The 18058-nt window shown below is 39.6% G+C and overlaps 2 protein-coding genes across 13 annotated transcripts in view; one reads left to right on the forward strand and one right to left on the reverse strand.

Moving 5' to 3' along the window:
* The window catches only part of LOC109480936 (focal adhesion kinase 1-like), a 44758-nt gene extending 30277 nt beyond the window's left edge, over nucleotides 1-14481 (forward strand). For 7 of the 12 annotated variants that reach the window (XM_019783345.1, XM_019783353.1, XM_019783349.1 and 4 more), the window contains 19 exons: nucleotides 1348-1533; nucleotides 2499-2614; nucleotides 2852-2952; nucleotides 3200-3289; nucleotides 3564-3768; nucleotides 5750-5829; nucleotides 6004-6038; nucleotides 6288-6440; nucleotides 7364-7468; nucleotides 8231-8344; nucleotides 8864-9010; nucleotides 9926-9952; nucleotides 11244-11327; nucleotides 12062-12082; nucleotides 12568-12646; nucleotides 12839-12918; nucleotides 13212-13358; nucleotides 13751-13831; nucleotides 14222-14481. In XM_019783345.1, coding sequence (XP_019638904.1) covers nucleotides 1348-1533; nucleotides 2499-2614; nucleotides 2852-2952; nucleotides 3200-3289; nucleotides 3564-3768; nucleotides 5750-5829; nucleotides 6004-6038; nucleotides 6288-6440; nucleotides 7364-7468; nucleotides 8231-8344; nucleotides 8864-9010; nucleotides 9926-9952; nucleotides 11244-11327; nucleotides 12062-12082; nucleotides 12568-12646; nucleotides 12839-12918; nucleotides 13212-13358; nucleotides 13751-13831; nucleotides 14222-14431 — 2061 coding nt within the window. In that variant the 3' untranslated portion in view covers nucleotides 14432-14481. The remainder of the gene's footprint in view (nucleotides 1-1347; nucleotides 1534-2498; nucleotides 2615-2851; nucleotides 2953-3199; nucleotides 3290-3563; nucleotides 3769-5749; nucleotides 5830-6003; nucleotides 6039-6287; nucleotides 6441-7363; nucleotides 7469-8230; nucleotides 8345-8863; nucleotides 9011-9925; nucleotides 9953-11243; nucleotides 11328-12061; nucleotides 12083-12567; nucleotides 12647-12838; nucleotides 12919-13211; nucleotides 13359-13750; nucleotides 13832-14221) is intronic. The other 5 variants (XM_019783350.1, XM_019783356.1, XM_019783351.1 and 2 more) reach the window with 4 other exon arrangements.
* A 2213-nt stretch (nucleotides 14482-16694) lies between these two features.
* The window catches only part of LOC109481007 (CAD protein-like), a 52311-nt gene continuing 50947 nt past the window's right edge, over nucleotides 16695-18058 (reverse strand). The window contains exon 47 of the mRNA XM_019783486.1: nucleotides 16695-18042. Within this exon, the coding sequence (XP_019639045.1) occupies nucleotides 17940-18042 (103 nt within the window). The 3' untranslated portion in view covers nucleotides 16695-17939. The remainder of the gene's footprint in view (nucleotides 18043-18058) is intronic.

Consider the following 18058-nt stretch of genomic DNA (forward strand, 5'->3'; position numbering starts at 1 on the left):
TACTCTATAGCTGTACATGTACATGTACTTTACCCTGCCAATGGGGATTATGATAAGTGCATGTACATGTAATTCAATGACCTGAAATTTTGAGTTCATGTCATGGAAAGTGTGCATGGTCTCATTTGTAACTGTCTGACAAACTTGTTATTCTCCTTCTCAACTCCTGTCAATGACCTGATTTTGACTAGAAGTCAGGTCTGTTGGTGGTTGTGATGTGGGACACGCCAGAGGAATTCCTGGAATACTAACCCTGATTATTTGGGTAATCAAGTGTGTCAGGAGCAGCCTGTTACTGATGTATGTGACCTCTGTGGTGACCTTGGAGATGTAGAACTGTGGAACGGGAGGCACATTCCCAGTTCAAACATCCTTGTCCCAATCAAATAAGCAAGTTTCTAGGTTGAATAAATAATCCAGACAGAGAAAGCCTGTAAAAATATAAAAAGGAAAACAGCAGGGCTTTACTTACTTACTTTTGAACACTAATGATATTATAGTAATGTATGTATGTCAAGTTAGGATTTCAAACTACACTTTATGTAGCAAATCCCTCTACATGCTCTGAATTTTAAGTCAAGAAGGAACAGATGTTTCTTAGTGAATGTGTGATTGTTAAGATGAAGAAAAGATCTTGAGAGGACAACAGAAGAATCTAGAGCATGAAAATTAGTTGTTAGACCCCCTCACTGCTCTTGTTAAGGTACCATATGTCATACTGCATGTCCCAAATTTGTCTTTGTTCTGTTATTGGCTTTTCCTCCTTTCAAGGTAGCCTTTCCATGTAAAAGAATATTGAAAAAGATGTTAAGATATTTCTCAACCAGCTTGACATTTGCATATTCAAAAGACAATTACTGTATGTGGGGGCATTGTTTCTATGATTACATTTTGTGTACATACCTTTCCTGGTATTCTGTTATAGCATCAGATAGCATCAGGTACGTCCCTCGGACAGGATGTTAAATGGAGGTCCTGTGTTTGGGATAGCCACACCCGACGCACATTAAAGAACCCACCACACTTTTTGAAAAGAGTAGGGGCATGTCCCGGTGTGATGGCTCAAACCTTACACTTACAGTCCTATGGCCGCACCTGGGGTCGTATTGAGCTTACCTCAGTTTGGTAGCACCGAATGGCAGCCGCTCCAGACCCTTGCAATCAAGCCCCAATAATTGTAAGCTCTTCACAATTCAGCCCTTGGCTGCAAAGTGAGAGTAGCCGCCCACCCAATACAATACATACAGATCTGTCAAAATGAACATGTGATCTGTCAGAGTAAACATGTCCTGTTTGAGATCTTATCACCTGTTTTCCAACCTTCTGTTTCCTTGTGGTTCTCCCTAGGAGGAAGGCAACCTTGATGTTGCAGTGAAGACGTGTAAGATGGACTGTACAGACACAGTAGCAGAGAAGTTCCTGGAGGAGGCCTACACCATGAAGCAGTTCGACCACCCTCACATCATCCGGCTCATCGGAGTGTGCACGGACAGGCCCATCTGGATCATCATGGAGCTCGCCAATTTTGGGGAGGTAGGGGGCCTTGTCTTCTTACCCAACCTGGAGTAGCACGTCGGCAGAACGTACTGGACCTACGCAAAACCCGTGGTGTATTGTGCATAGCGCTTCTGTAGAACTTCCCATATAAAGTTGTATTCTCGTATATAATATTAACATCCTGTCTGTAGTTTCCAAAAAGGCCTTACAATTGATTATATATCACCAGATTGCTACATACATCTTATTACAATGATAAACTTGTGCGTTCTTATTTTATCCTAGTTATCCTAGTTATCCTAGTAACCTCCCACCTAAAAGAATAGTTCCTTAGCTACACAGAGACTAGCCAGATATCCATCATCAGTTCCCAAAGATGTACACAGGGTACAGGTCAAAATGTACAGGAAACCAGACCCATGGCTGCCATGTGTGTTTGTGTTGAAGTTGACTGACCTTGCTGGTTCTTGCATCAGGGCCTGCTGTGGGGTCGGCAGTGACAACCTGTCCCCAGGGAATATGTGTCAGGCCCCTCAGTCTGTCTTCCACACCTGATAAGATTAGAGAACCCAAACACTAGCCAGGCACAGTTTGGTCCTATCAGTGTCAAAACCTGAGAAATCAGTTAATCCGCCAGATGTTGAAGTAGGAAGAGGCACAGGAAACCATTTTGGAACTACCCTGTCAATCCTTCAAGCATGAACAATGCTAGCTTTCATTCTTTCTATTGACTCCTGATGATATTATAGATTCATCCAAACTTGACTCAAAATACCTAGTGTTTTCTTTATGATTGATTGAGACTAAGCTTTTGTCATGACTCATAGAGATCATAATTTTTACAAACTGCTACAATATAATAAACTTCTGTAGTAAATCAGTGCATTCATGTACCATATTGGGGCTTACATGTATATGTCAGCTCATTTAGTACTCAAGAGCTCAAGCATCTCACTGTGTTTCTTGAACTTAATGTCATTGAATGATGTCTTCTTTTGCAGCTGAGGTCGTTCTTACAGTCCAACAAGGCGAGTCTGGATCTGGCGACCCTTATCCTCTATGCATACCAGCTCAGCACAGCATTGTCGTATCTAGAGAGCAAAAAATTTGTACATAGGTAAGTCTGTAAGTCTTGTCTGTACTTTTCAGTTATCAGAAAGTTTATACATGACTGTAGTTCCAATGTGTAATACAAGGCAGATAAACTACACTATACATTTGTTGACACCTTCATCCAGTAAGATAGATGCATCTCTGTGGGATGATGTACATTTTTTTAGTGGGTCATATTATATCTGTAACAGTTCTTTCATGCATAAAATGATACACAGTTTTGATATTGTTTTTGATGCAGAGATATTGCTGCGAGAAATGTGCTGGTGGCTGCCTATGACAGTGTCAAACTGGGAGACTTCGGACTTTCGAGATGGGTGGAGGACCAAACATACTATAAAGGTATTATGCACATTCAGATAAATGTACAGTACATGAATGTGCACAGAACATTTTAGTTCCTGTGATCATAGGATAAATGAAAACTCTGCCTTTATGGTACACTGTGCCTTCTAATGATGAATTTTATCTCCACTCATTACATTGTATGTGCAAACATACCAATGATAAACCTGCATGTCAAAAATTTTACCGTTAACATTATAGCTGCTTAGTCAGTACTAACTGTTGTTGATGTGTTTGTTTCTAGCATCCAAAGGCAAGCTGCCCATCAAATGGATGGCTCCAGAGTCCATCAACTTCAGGAGGTTCACAACAGCCAGTGATGTCTGGATGTTCGGTAAGGTCTAATGTAGAATTGATCAATAAATGTATGTAGGGCCTAATAAGCAACACATTTCTATCTTCTTCCATCTTTGACTCTCATTACGAAAGATCAATGTACAGTGTAGACTACTATTACAAATTTAAGTTCAAGGAAACTTAAGTTAACAGTGGGCACACTGATAGAAAATATATATTGTTTGCTGTGTGATAATCTTGCTGCAGAGAGACACAGTATCTGTTTCCATGCATGCATCTAAATCAGATTGTATGTTTCCCACTCCCTGCAGGTGTCTGTATGTGGGAGATTTTAATGTTGGGGGTCAAGCCATTCCAGGGAGTCAAGAACAATGACGTCATTGGGAAGATAGAGAATGGGGAGCGGCTGGCCATGCCGCCCAACTGTCCCCCCAACCTCTACAACATCATGACTAAGTGCTGGTCCTACGAACCCTCCAACAGACCACTATTCAGCCATCTAAAGGAACAGCTTAGGTATATCTTAATCGTCTGTAATCTTTATTATATCATCATTGTCTGAGTGATATTTGTTTGTTGATTATGGTTGACAGTTTTTCCTGTCATGTTTTTGGTTTTCTTGCTGTGCTGTTCACTTTCTGTTTTCTTTCCTCAGTTTGTTGTTTCCTATCTATCAATTTGGACTTCTGTTTCATGTCCCTGTGTTTAAAAAAGGAAACTGGAACAATTCAACTAAAAGGCAAAACAACTTCCCTACCATCGGTGAAGATTTTTAAAACATTTCAAATATGGTGGAAAATACTAAGCAGAATGTTGCTGCACCCTAAAGCAGTTGTCAAAGTGAACACAGTAGACTCTTTTCAATGTAGGTTGTAGTGTCACTGTGGTACTACAGGGAAGAACGAATAACACTGTGACCCCATACCTCTTAAAGTTCAAGTTGAATGCCAGACTTTCATTTTGTGCGGGTCAGCTTGTTGACCTTTGCAATGGTTTCCTCACCTCCGTGTAAAATGCAATTTAAAAAAAACCAACAGTTTCTGGATATGTTACAGAGGTGTGAGGTTCGCAACAGTCTTTCCTGTGGTGTCAGTACAGTACAGTACAGCCTGCACTTCAGTCTGTGTGTTGACTTTGTAGTGTTGCCTTCTTGCAGGGTCATTCACAGACTGGAGAAAAAGTATCAGGAAAGGGAAAGACGTAGACTATCCCGCAGGTTCAATAGGCACGTGAGATGCAGATCTCTTTCCTTGCAAAGCAAGAACATCTCACATACTAGGCTGTGTGTGACTGCACTTAACTGACTTGTTGGCATCATACATGTCATGTGTGCACTACACCCTACAACTGAATGGCATCTGCCTGCAGCTGTACAAAGTATAGTTGCAGTGAACATCACACACATGTACAGAATCAAGTGTGAAAGCATTTTTGTAGTTTCTAGTGATGAAGATTTTAGTAATTTTACGTTCTGCTGCAACAGCACAGTTGTACTTCTAATTTGTTGTTCCTCTATTATTTAAATTCAATAATCTTCACATTGGTCACAGCAAGGCTGTCTGTCATCTCTTCTACAAAACCCACAGACTGTTTTTGTAGTGATGTGTCAGCATTTCTCCACTATTTCTGTTGTCATGGAAAACAGCAGATCGTGTTGGCTCAACTCAGAACTGTTGTTATGTTCATGAAATACCCTCATATATTGACTGTGGAAATCAGTGACTTACAAATGTAACAGAGCCTTTGTACATGTATGTAGGCTCAAGGGTTTTCCAGCATGAACTAACTGCTAATCCTTTATTTTTTATAATACGTACAACTGAATATGTATCACATGTATAATTGTAAGAATAATTGATGGTTTGTATGAAGAGAAATGTCTTCAAAGGGCCATCATTCTTGCAACATAACTTATCCGATACAGTAAACTTAAACGATCAACATGACCAAAAAAATAATAACCAAGAACAGCAACAGTACAAGTAGATAGAGTTTGTTGAACTACCGGTAGTTATAAATAATATTCTTGCACTTTCTTCTGCACTACACTTTGCTTAATGTACTCTTTCCCTTCTTGTCTATTTTCTTGCTGCCTGCTATGAACAAAAAGGTCTCTAGTTTGCATGTACAAGTCCCAGAATAGAAGGTAGGTAGAGTGTCAGACTAAATGGCTTGATTTCTTCCAGCCTTCCAACTACAGAAACCTCAGTGTGTGTACATGTATGTGTGAATATATCATAATGGAGCATTCGTTAGTTCATTTATATATATACATGTATATCATTTGGTAAACCATAGTAGTACAGGATAGCCCATACATGACATACATGTACATGTACATCGTGCATGTCATAAGTGATACAAAACTAACAAGTATTGATACTGAGATATTGTAGATGTTTATGCATGTTTTTTTATACTTACTAACATGTACATGTACATTGCAGTATCTAGATATCCAAACGTTATTTGTAACTTTTTGCAATGCTGGTTTCAGTCTGATCCTTCATGAGGAGAGGATGGCCCAGGATGCAGCTATGCACAGAGATGCCAGGAGAATGAACCAGCTAGCTTGGGGTGAGTTTGGATTCTGCACAGCAAACGATAATCAACAACAACACATTAACTGTGCATTTGTAGATATCCTATAATGATGTTCTGCAGTTAAATGTTTTATTTTGATTTTTAAAAGTATGGTTGCAAGATGTACATGTATATCTCAATTGTGAATCAACGTGATGTTGTCTACAGGTGTTGGTTATGGGGAGGACCAGCCACCACCTAAGGTAAGCAACGCTTTAATCAATTGCTGTATGATGTACATCATCATGTACATTGTACATCTTAAATTTAGAGAAGATTACTTTAATCTTTCATCACAGTAAGATACCTTAAAAACTTGTAGAAGATTCATTAAAAACAGAGTTCAAGTAGTTATAAATTGGTGAGCCATAAAATATGCTTGTTCTCAGGTCATTATTTACATCCAATTGCCATTGGAATATGTTCAACATGTCCAGTATGTCATGTTACAGCCCAGCAGACCAGGCTACCCCAGCCCCAGGTCCAGTATGGGGAACCTGCTAGACCAGGGGTACCCTGTGGGCATGCTCCCCTCCCAGTCCAACCCTAACCTGGTCCTGGACCTGCCACCATGGGGAAACAACAGCATGCCAAACCACTATCAGGTAAGGCAGGGGAAAATTCTAGTGCATATACATGTAGTTTGTACATAGCAGGCTTGTTGTGTAAGCACAATGGCTGTGAGTGTGTACATGTAGCTGTTGACAGATTTCAGAATCAGGAGCTGCTGAAGGGTCTGTGTCACTATTACATGTAGTAGTATATTCAAATGGACCTGAAACCTTAAAAAAAAACATACATTGAAATTGGTGCAAAAATAACAGTGACAAAATTACATTCTACCTTGGTAGAAATAATATTCCTTCATTGTACTCAACAAAAATAAATAGATCATGTCTTGATTTGTTGCCAACCCTATTACTATTAGTATCAGGGAACATGATAATATGTGCCCCTTCTCCCCACACTCAACCACATCATTACTGATCCTGTAACACACTTGCATTAACATTTTGGAGCAGCCTTGACTGTGGCTTGTCTTGTACGCAGTTAACATTGCCAGCTGAATATTGCAATGCCCATCACTAAATCATGTACATGTATATGTTATCAACATCGTGCTTTTGCTGACAGACTCTCGTAATGTGCTTTGGCTCTGCTACTAGTAACCTCTTCGATCAATGATATAAATATACATTTAATGATAGAGTTTTTGCAGACGTACTGTGAGTAAATTTCACAGGCTCCATTACACTTGCACATCTACATTGTATGTGGTGGAATTGTATTGGTGTGTCTTAACCCCACTGTCAAGTTACTGTCCTGTGCTATAGTAGGCATGTTTCTGTTGTTCAATGAATATGGAAAAGTCAGAACATTTTTACACTGTACACTGTAGCAGTCTTGTACTAGTACCTGTCTTGGCACTGCTGCCTTACATGTATGTTCATAGACTTCATACTTTATATACAGTTTATTCACCGTCTCTTGCATTTTGTCCTTGTCCCCCTGCTCTGCCCATATATAGCCACCTCCTGCTAACACCCTCCACCCCCTCCACTCGTCCTGGTCCAACCCCAACCTGGCACAGTCTCCCCGGAGCTCCTGGGGTCCCCTGCCCCCCCACTATCAGGTTTGTCAAGTGTGTGGGTAGACTAGCAAGTGTGCAAGACTCATTTCCAACGGGAGGAAATCCTGCAGAAAACACTGATTCAACATTCTGATCGTTTCAAAAGTGGAATTGCAATCACCAAGAATGCAGTGTGATTTCTTTTCTAACTAGGAACTTAATCTCCCACTTTTGTTTGATTGTTTTGTTTGTAGTGGTGAATTAACAATTTCTGTTAATGCTAATCTTGTATCTTTTGGAGTGCCTTTGTTTCCCTTTTTTCAGTGCTGTTTCTAATTTGTTCATACGTATGATTTTTGATAGCTACGCTGCTCATTGATTCTGTGATTGTGCAGTGTGTGCACTGTGTGGTGTTTGATGTTCATGTTGTGTTTACATGACCACGAATTTCTCAGGAAACACCAGTAAAACTGTTCACAAAGGCATGGTAGAAAACTTACATGTACTTGAGACAAATAATCTATGATCCAGTAAATATCAAGCCTCATTTCAAAATGAGTCATTGTGTGTACACATTATCAGTGTCACCCTCACATGTAGTTGTGACAAAGCAGATGGTAAACTTTCTTCTAGACTTTCTTGTAACAGGTGTCTAACGTACACATTTGACTTTCTTCTAACCTGTGTCTAACATAGACATTTGACTTTCTTCTAATCTGTGTCTAACATACACATTTGACTTTCTTCTAACCTGTGTCTAACATAGACATTTCACTATTTCTTCTAACCTGTGTCTAACATAGACATTTGACTTTCTTCTAACAGGTGTCTAACATAGAAGGTGTTCTGTCACCTGGCCACTACCAGACACCACCCGGTCTGAACCGCCTCTCAACCGGGTCGGCAGACGGGGATTGGAACAGACCACTAAGTGTGGAGGTGAGACAAGGATGAAAAATTACTGTAATTCCTGATTTTTTCACAGTGCTTTGCCACCAGTGAAATTTTGGTACCCTGAACATAAAGTGAATTACAGTATGTAAATGGTGTGTGCATAGGCATTCTGGGGAGAAACCCCTCCCCATGGGCCATAAACAAATCTTGCTTCAGACACAGCAATAATGAAACTTGCTGCCTTCTCTGCCACATGTCACCATACATGTAGGGAGGCCTTTATTTTGGTGAATAGACAAGCAATCAACAGACAGCTGACATTAATGCTCAACAAATCACAAACGAACATGATGATATACATGTACATCAGACTTTCTACACATACATGTATATGTTGATCTGCTCAGTTCAAGCTCCTTTGCTCCTTTTTAGTGAATAGCAATCAACACAGAGCTGACATAATGTGCAACAAATCACAAACGAACATGATGATGTATATCCCACTTTGTACATGTATGTCAAGCTGCTCAGTTCAAGCTCCTTTACTTGCTTGTTTACTACCAGGAGCGGGAGGCCATGGAGAGGTTGAAGGCTGAACATGCCCTGCAGATGCAGGAGCTGGAGAGAAGAATGATCCAGCAGAAACTGGAGGCACAGCAGCGGCAGTGTGAGGAGGACCAGAAGTGGCTGCAGAACGAGGAGGTGGCACTGGTAAGGAACTGACAAAATTCATTCTACATCTAGAATTACAATTTGATGTCTTGGCCAGATGACTAGAGCAGCCTACATGAACAGTTGATGAGAAAAACAGTCTGGAGGACATTATACACAAGTGTGCTAGACTCTAGTTGCATTTTATGTTAGATAATAGATATACATGTAAATTAAATAGTTGTAGGATTATTTGAAATGTATTATTTGAAACTTTGTAATGATAGTAATTCAAATCCAGCAAGACCAAAAACTGTTTGGAGACAAACATGTACATGTTGTATGTTGTAACTGATCTTCTTTGGGTTACATGCAATTTTCCTGGGAACAGCATTTTGCGAGTGTAACTGTCCTGTTCAATGGTGCCTTGCCATACATTTACCTTCCATGTCTTTTCCTTCCGTTTTCATGTTAAATGCTTGATGCTGTGTTTCACTTCCCCTGTTTTTGTGTTGTTCTGTTGCTTTCTGTGCTGTATTGTGTTGCCTGTGTGCCAGTCTCCTCTGTATGGGATAAAGAAGGTCAGATTTTGTTTAAGTAAAAGTCTGCATCCTTCCCTTAGGAATATCCCCAAGTAAGAATCAAACCTTTTTCCCCAACTCCTGCATTTTGTGCCATCATTTACCCATCCCCAATTTTATTTTTTCGGGGTTGGAGCTGCTAAGCAAATTTGCCGTGTTACAATTGTGGGTTTCTGGATGTTTGTTCTTCAGTGTCTTGAGTGAGTGTGTGTGTGTGTTTGTGTGTGTAAGTGCGTGTGTTTGTGTGTGCGTGCATGTGTGTGTGCAAATGTGTGTGTGCACATGTGTGTGTGTGTGCGCGCGCGCGTGTGTGTGTGTGTGCGTGCATGTGTGACATGTGTCTGTAAACTCACTGTGAAACTCACCTGTCTCTCTGGCTTGTGTTCTCTTGCAGAACCCCATCATCTCCCCAAAGCTGGAGGTAAAGCCATGCCAACTGTGTTGCACGTTGTTATCGTGTTTGTGATACATGTATATATAGTTGGTGCTGGTGATTGGTTCACCCCTCTAATCAATGTTACATTCACAGTGTACAGTCAAACCTGCCTAAGGTGTCTTCACAACAAACTGAGTAAAAGTGGTCCCTATGGACTAGTGATCTCAGTTGATACACATACATGTACATGTGCATGTAGGTTACTGTCAGATCAAGGGTGAGAGAAAAAGCAGTCACCTTGGTGGTTGCCTTACCAGATTTGACTGTACATGTACAAAATGTACCTCACCGTGTTTATGACACAGCCTAAAACCAAAGTGGCACAATGTAAATATCTGGTAAACATGGTCTAATGTTGGTCATCTCTCCTGATCTACATGTATATGGTAACAAACTAGAAGATGTCAAGATGAATGAAGCACCAATCCAGGTTGCTATTTCCTGTGTTTTCACTCAGATTTGATAAAGAAAGACCATGTTGATGACTTCTTAAAGAAGAAAAAGAGTGTTTCAGGAATCTTTACAGTGCCACAATGGTTATAAGCTACATTCCCTTTCATTTAACACCATAAGTTTGTTTTGTTCTAGGTATCATGTGTTCGTCAGACCCTCAATCCAGTTCTTTAACTGGAGCATGTGTTTTTTCAAACCTTCTTTTCTTGTAACATATTCACCCAAAGCAAGCTCTTTCCATTGTACTGCTGTAGTAGTCTTAGTACCCATCTTTTCACAAGGTCATAGTGACAAACATTGGATTAGCCTGGGGGGTATCACGATGAGAAACAAACAAACAAAAAAACTCATAATGACCTGATCCATGATTTCTGTGGATCAATCCAGTACTGTAATAGGGGTACTGAGAAAACATGAAGCAGTACATGTACATGTGGAAAGGGTATCCAGCACCATCTCTCTTGTGCATGTGTTTGTTGATGTATGTATTTGACGATCGTGCACGTACAACTCAGTTGTGACATTTTTGGTGGTGGCATTAATCAATTTAATGCAGCACTTCTGAATAACTTAATGGCTTCTGAAAGTGTGTTGATTTACTATGGATGTACAATGTAAGTGAATGTAAGAATGTAAGTGAATCAAGTTTAAGAGTCATATTAAGTTTCTATTAAGAGCACTTTTGAAGGAATCCTACTTCTTGATACATACCTTAGAGCTGTGTTGTGCACTTACGATCTTGACTTTGTGAAAAAATTTGAAATGCCAAGAGTTTACAAACACTTGAATACTGATCTAGAATATATGTTTCTTGATTTTTTAGCGTCCAGAGCAGATGCCAGGTCCACCCAATGAAGTCGAAGGCAGCCAGACAGATGGCAACATGCCGGACAGATCCTCCTCACCTGTAAGTTTTTCAACGGTCCCTCCACAACCATGGTTTCTTGTTAGGGTTTATTGTGGTCTCCATACTTTATGGTCGACGTTAAGTGTTCTACATTCATAATATTTGTAACCATAGTTGTAAGTGGAAATGTTTAACCTTTCTTAACTTGAACAACTGAAGAACATAATATTTTCTTGTACTTGAAATGGAAAATGTTCATCTACTTTACTCTTTGCACCTAGTCTCCCTTTTAGTACAGTTAGATACATGTAGTACCTGCACTATCTTTGTTTTGTCTACTTGTATGTTGACTTGATTCTTGCATTGTGGTGACTTAACATGCTATTCCATCTGCAGCATTAATGCATTAAGTTAGTCATACTACGTGTAGTAACTATAGAAGCTTCCTCTAATCTGCATTGTTATGCATAGTAATTACTGTAATGTGCTGACATTATGTATTGTGTGCTGAAAGTAGACCATGTAGAAGCATGCTGTGTAGAAGTTGTCATCTTATCCAAATTACTTTCATTTGTGCTAATTTTACATAATGAATTGCACTAGTATGCTTTGTTTAACATTCATCGCTACAGGTGTGTACAGTTCTAACAGTTACATCTCAAGCCTGAATGCGGTTATGCTGTATATGTGGTGTTTGCTGTAGAACCTTTAGCTTTGTAGGTTGCATTTAACGCCTGCCCAAACTAATATCCTCTTGCACTCTTCCCTGATTACCCACTCTGTACTACCCAAAGGCATATGCAGACATAAGGAAGGTAAGTCAAGTAAAAGAGCATTAAAATTTAAAATGTTATGACAGTACAACTCTAGTGTCTTGATAAGGATGTTGCTGTTTGTAACAGACCCAGCCATTCTGCTGGTTTTGAGATTACACAATGTAGATTATGTTGTAAAAATAACTGCTTGAGTAAAAGTTTGGTGTGGTCAGACAATTTTCTAGTTGTAGCATGTTTTATGCCTTGTCATACTGTGTGGTATAAGGAGATTTTTGTTGTATTTGTGTGTCCATGATCTAGATGTTTGTGTCAGTGGTCATATTTATTCCCCAGAAAAATGTACTCAATCTTGTTGTAGGTGCCATCTATGAAAAGTATGATTATAACCTTTTCATAAATTATTCAACCAGCAAAACATACCATCATGTATGTGAGAGACAATTAATTTTGATATTCATGTGGCAAGACACCCATCAGCCCAACCTGCTTTTAGTTAATCTCCGTCCATTTCTTTCATATTCCAGAGGCCTCTCCCTGAGCTGCCATCCTACCAGCAGAACCCTCAAGAACCAAATAGCAATGAGCCACCTCCAAAACCTGCAAGTAAGAAAATCGTCAAGCTAAATAGTCTGTATACATTGCTGTGATGAGTGGATTGGCCACTATACATGTCCAAATGTACATGTACATGTACATGTGTATGTAATTCTTATTTGATCGCCTGCCAGAGATAATCACCTACATTGTATCCCTGAGGTTTTTTTTGTAAAGACATGTTTTCTTCCTAACTTTCAGGACCAGGCCTTCCCCTAAGCCCCAGGACCAGTAATGCTGCTGACTTGTCATCACAGAGTCCTCCTCCTACAACCCCACCAGTAAGTACTACACTGAGCCTCGTGTGACACAGTGTATTGCTGTTGCAATTTCAGGAAAAAAGGCAGCTAACAACACTAACTTCTTTAAACACATTGATTGCTACTGTAATGATGTCCAATAGATAATGTTAGCCTGGAATCTATCTGTGAATGCTGTGCGTCTGCTCCATTACGCAGACACACAGCATTCCCAGATCAATTCCGGGGTAAGATAATGTTACAAAGGTTTGTGGAGGAGTTTACATTATTTGCTGGGAATTGCCTTATTAATACATTGTCTGTCGCTCCCCCAGGCTGAAGCAGCCCCTGCCCCCACCATGGACCTGGACAGGACCAACGACCACGTGTTTGACAACACGACCGGCGTGGTGCGGGCCGTGATGGAGATGTCCAACAAGCTGCAGTACGCCAAGGCTGACCAGTACGTCGTCTTGGTCAAGGTCAGTCTTGTACCGTCCTCAGTGTGTCTGTGAACCTTCGAATTCCTTGCCATGTTCTCTCTTTCATCCTCTGTAGTCAGCTTTCATGTACTTTTGATCTGAGATTAACCTTCCTATTACGTTTTGGGACAATTCTGGTATAATTCTGCTAATAGTGATAGAGGACTAAGATACTCAAGATCTTGTATATGGTCTTGAAGATGATATGTACATTTTTATATAGAATGTACAATATATCCTCTTTACATAACCATACATGTATGTGTATATAGCTAACATTGTGAGGAGGATCACATTATGAAAAATTTTCTCAGCGAGCACAGCCAAAGATGTGATAACTTGCGTGCTCCAATGTTATTGATTATTGAGAAGTTGTTACTCTGTCCCTGCAGGAAGTTGGTCTGGCCCTGAAGAGTCTCCTGACCAGTGTGGACGAGGTGACAGCCAGGATCCCCTCAGATCTACACAGGGAGGTCAGTCAAACTTATACATGTATATGTACACCCAAATGTAGTCTTGTAGCATTTGTGAGGATATGCTGTTAGAATTTTGTGACTTGAACCACTTACTTCTTGTGATCAACAGGTACATTTGTATAGGTGGGTGACAACTCACTCACACACACTCACTATCTGGTTTATCATCTGTCTTTCCTTGGTTTTCAAGGGTTAGACGGTCTTGCACAGCAATACTGGGGCTTGATGTTAGCCACCACTTGCCTCTATCCTGTGGGTTGACGTTATGTAGGTTCAAGTGGTGGAAGTCCTCCCTTACATAGTCAAACCTTTTCTTCTGAGCATTTTTATTTTGTAATGTTGCGATGTGATTTTGTATGACACATTGCCTCCCTTGTGTGTGTACAGATTGAGATGGCCCACAAGGTGCTGAGTTCAGACATGGCAAACCTGATTGAGAAGATGAAGCTGGCCCAGAAGTACAGCAACACGACGCTGGACCAGGAGTACAAGAAGGGCATGCTGCAGTCGGGACACATCCTCGCCATGGACGCCAAGAACCTGCTGGACGCCGTCGACAGTGCACGAATCAAATCACACCAGATCAACCAATCATGACACACCAGGACAGGGTTATAGGTCGTGTAGAATTCCATGTACATGTAGAGGTCAGCCTGTTGGCAGAACGTAATGCGCCTGCGCGAAACCCTGATTTTTCACGGTTTTCGTTGGATGTTTGGTCCAACGTTGTATCAGAACTTTGCCTGTTGCAGTCGATATCTTTCCAACAGAACATTTGGAAACTAGATATGATGTTTACCTTATAATGTGCAAATACGAGCTTACATGAGACGTTCTGCCAAAGTGCTATGCACAATACATTACAGGTTTCGTGCAGGTGCAGTACTTTCTGCCTATGTGCTGTAGAGATCATATAAACATTAAGGTGAGAAATTGATAGAATTAATGTTTCTTCATTACTGCAGGTTTAATGATTTGGGTTGCTTCTTCAATCTGACCTTTGCTAACAGAACAATGATGACTGTGTAAGATTCTATTCTATGTACTACTTACATGTACATGTGCAAGTATAAATGAACAAACTTAAACTAAAAAAGGTGTCTTGTTTACTACATGTAGGTTTATTTACTGTGTTTATGTAAAGTGATATATATGTTGAATAATTGTTTCCCGTAATTTCTTATGGATACAGTGAGATGTGCCATTTGGACAAATTGATTTGGTAATTATTTGCCAACTAGGAAATTGGTCAAGCATGACTGATACGCTACTAGTGCTACCCGTGTTTTTATTACCAATGACAATCTTTATAAAGCTCTAGACTATAAATGTCTGTGTCATGCCAAGTTACTTGTAGCCAACAGTGCTATTGTGCCATACTTGTGTGTAAGATAAATTAATGCCATCAACTAGAAATGAATACAGCTATATGGTGGTACATGTATGTGTAGTATAGCTGTCAAATGCCTTCGTATGAATTTGTTTGACTATTAACAAGGTTATAACCATTCATGTTTAAATTTGTAGTAGAAAAAAAACTAGCCCTATCTTACTAGATATCAACTATTCGGAGGTTTAGAAAACAGCTGTAGGGTTGAAATTATGAACATCAAATAAGAAGAGATAACCACTATGTATATTTAAAAAAGGCCATGTACACCTGTACTAAGGGATACTCATTACAAATGCCACTCACATCCCGATATATTGGATCACTAAGTCTTGTGTTATTTTTATTCTGCTTTTCACAAATTTCTCACTAACACAACAGGATGTAGATAGTTCACTCTTACTAAACTAAACTTTCCACTTTTGTATGTCATAGGGAACAGAGTGTTATGTTGGTCATTATGGGGTACATATCATGATACATGTAATTAACAGACTTGTAAAAAATGAAGAAAAGCAGAAATGTCAAATATAGTACCCTGCTTAAGTACATGTAATTGTAATTACATGTTAACTTAAATTCTGTATTTATCTAAATATGCAACATATTCAGTGTCTTTACTTTGAAAGTTGTGACTGCTTTGTTCCTGGAGGGAAGACAATTACAGCCTTCTTAAGTGGATTCATGCTTAGTACATTTTGTATCTTGCACATTGCAACCTGCAATGTTATAAAAGGCAATAACAGGGTTTCTCTAAAAAAATAACCAATTTTGGCATCTAGTGTTTTACAATGATACCTCTTCATGTTTATACTGTTTTGAAAATCTTCTGTTATGGGTTCTCTATATTTTGGGTTATGTGTTTTGCACTGTGGCTTGTACATGTACCATTGTTTGGTCGAAGTGCAGTATTCCCTGCAATATAACCTTTATTTTCTTGTTTGTTGCACCCTTTTGAGGTGTAGGACATTGACTTGGTATTGTTGTTTCTTTTTATACCATAGAAATCAGATCAGTATAGACAAAATATGGTGTTTGTTGGGTAGTCATATCAATCCTTATTGTCTGTATTAGTACCATAGTCATTCCTCTTAACTGTTTGTTGGGGTTTAGTTGGTTTATTTTGTATGATATAAACATGTATGATTACAGGTTTTCTAATTGTGTATGCCAGGTGGACATCCTTAATCCATGTACAATGTATGTACCCAGAGATGTGTATAATGCGATATTATTTATCAATAAATGGGTTCTAATTTTCACCTTTGTTGAGTTTTTATTTTACACGAAGCCACTTTAGTTTTCAGCTTATGTCTGCTCTTGCCTGAAAATGGATGGACTCCAGGCAAGGTGGTACAAAAGCGCCTCCTGTTGGATCAGAACGGTACCTCAACCAAGGACCTGGCAGGGCCAAATCTTAAGGGCAGTGGACTACTTGGCTGTTGTATCAAAGAGGCAGAAACAAAATGATTGGTCTTTCTTTTTTAGTTTATTCTCATCTACCACAAGTACACACCGGATCCTCTTTTGCTACTTGTCCAGATATGATATACTCTTGAGAACATTTCATCCTTCCAACCTGATCAATCTCCACATTCCCATTACATTCATAATGCACAAATCATATTCTACATGTATTATAAGTTCTACATGAATTACAATGTGTCTTAACTACATATGCACTCGTGAAGTTAAATTTAAGGTTGAAACACGAACAGGGTCCTTCCAGTTTAAATCCTGATAATCCACACATAACGAGTGTCCACTGGTGCATTACATATAAACTCATTACAGAATTGAGTACACAGGTAAAGTAGTAAAGTAATCTGTGAAAAAGCCAGTACAAGGATTACAAGGTTACTCAGGAAAAGATAAGTACAATAGCACAAGGTCTGAAGGCCTTTGGTCTCTAGTTCACGAATACATCATTCATCCATGTGTACATCTAAATTGTGTTTCCCAACTCAGGCACAAGCGGCTTCATTTGTGCTTCTATCTGACAACCGGCTGTCCCGCAAGTACATGACTTTCTCGAGGATGCATGCATTTTTTAAAAGTAACATTTACTGTCCACGATTGCTTTGCCATTTGAAAGTTCTTTCATCATGTTAAGTTTGTAAAAGTTGCTTTGATTGAAGTTGTTATAGTTCATCAGTGGTCTTCTACATGCTGCATGTAGAACCAATATTCAGCTCCTGTATGGCACATTGTAAGCAACACAACTTAGAGATTCCTTGGTCTCCATCTGGAATGTGTTTAACACAAACTTCTATCTTGATGCAACCTGAAGTCTATGAATGTTATCAAACACTCAGACAAGTCATTAAATTGTAAAGAGATAAAAGAATAAGTAAACCAATACTCTGCTACATTGTTGATAAACCTTGACTGTTCATATATATTGTATATCAAGGTAAATGTATTTAAGACATATCAAACTGGGAAGTAAAGAAAGGAAAGAATAAATATCTTTGACATCTCAGCTCCAAGAGGTAAAACAACAGACAATTCAGGTCACATTTAGGTGTCCTGAAGTATCCTGTAAGTCAATCTGAAATATGTGTATACAGTGAGTCCATTATAATCTTGACAGTAACTGTTACATCGGCAATACTTGGATATACATGTAATATGCTATAAAAATAGTACTGAAACATTGCATGAGGGCAGTTGTTTGGAGAGAAGGTACATGACGGCAGACTTGGTTCAGCAGGATCAGACCCGCCCCAGGACCAGAGCGAGGAGCGCCATCCTGACGTACATGCCGCACTCAGCCTGGCGGAAGTACGCTGCACGCGGGTCTGTGTCCACCTCAGGACTGGGGAGCAAAAACA

The sequence above is a fragment of the Branchiostoma belcheri genome, unplaced genomic scaffold (genome assembly GCF_001625305.1).
Source record: "Branchiostoma belcheri isolate BF01 breed outbred unplaced genomic scaffold, Haploidv18h27 scaffold53, whole genome shotgun sequence".
In the NCBI taxonomy this organism is placed as follows: domain Eukaryota; kingdom Metazoa; phylum Chordata; class Leptocardii; order Amphioxiformes; family Branchiostomatidae; genus Branchiostoma; species Branchiostoma belcheri.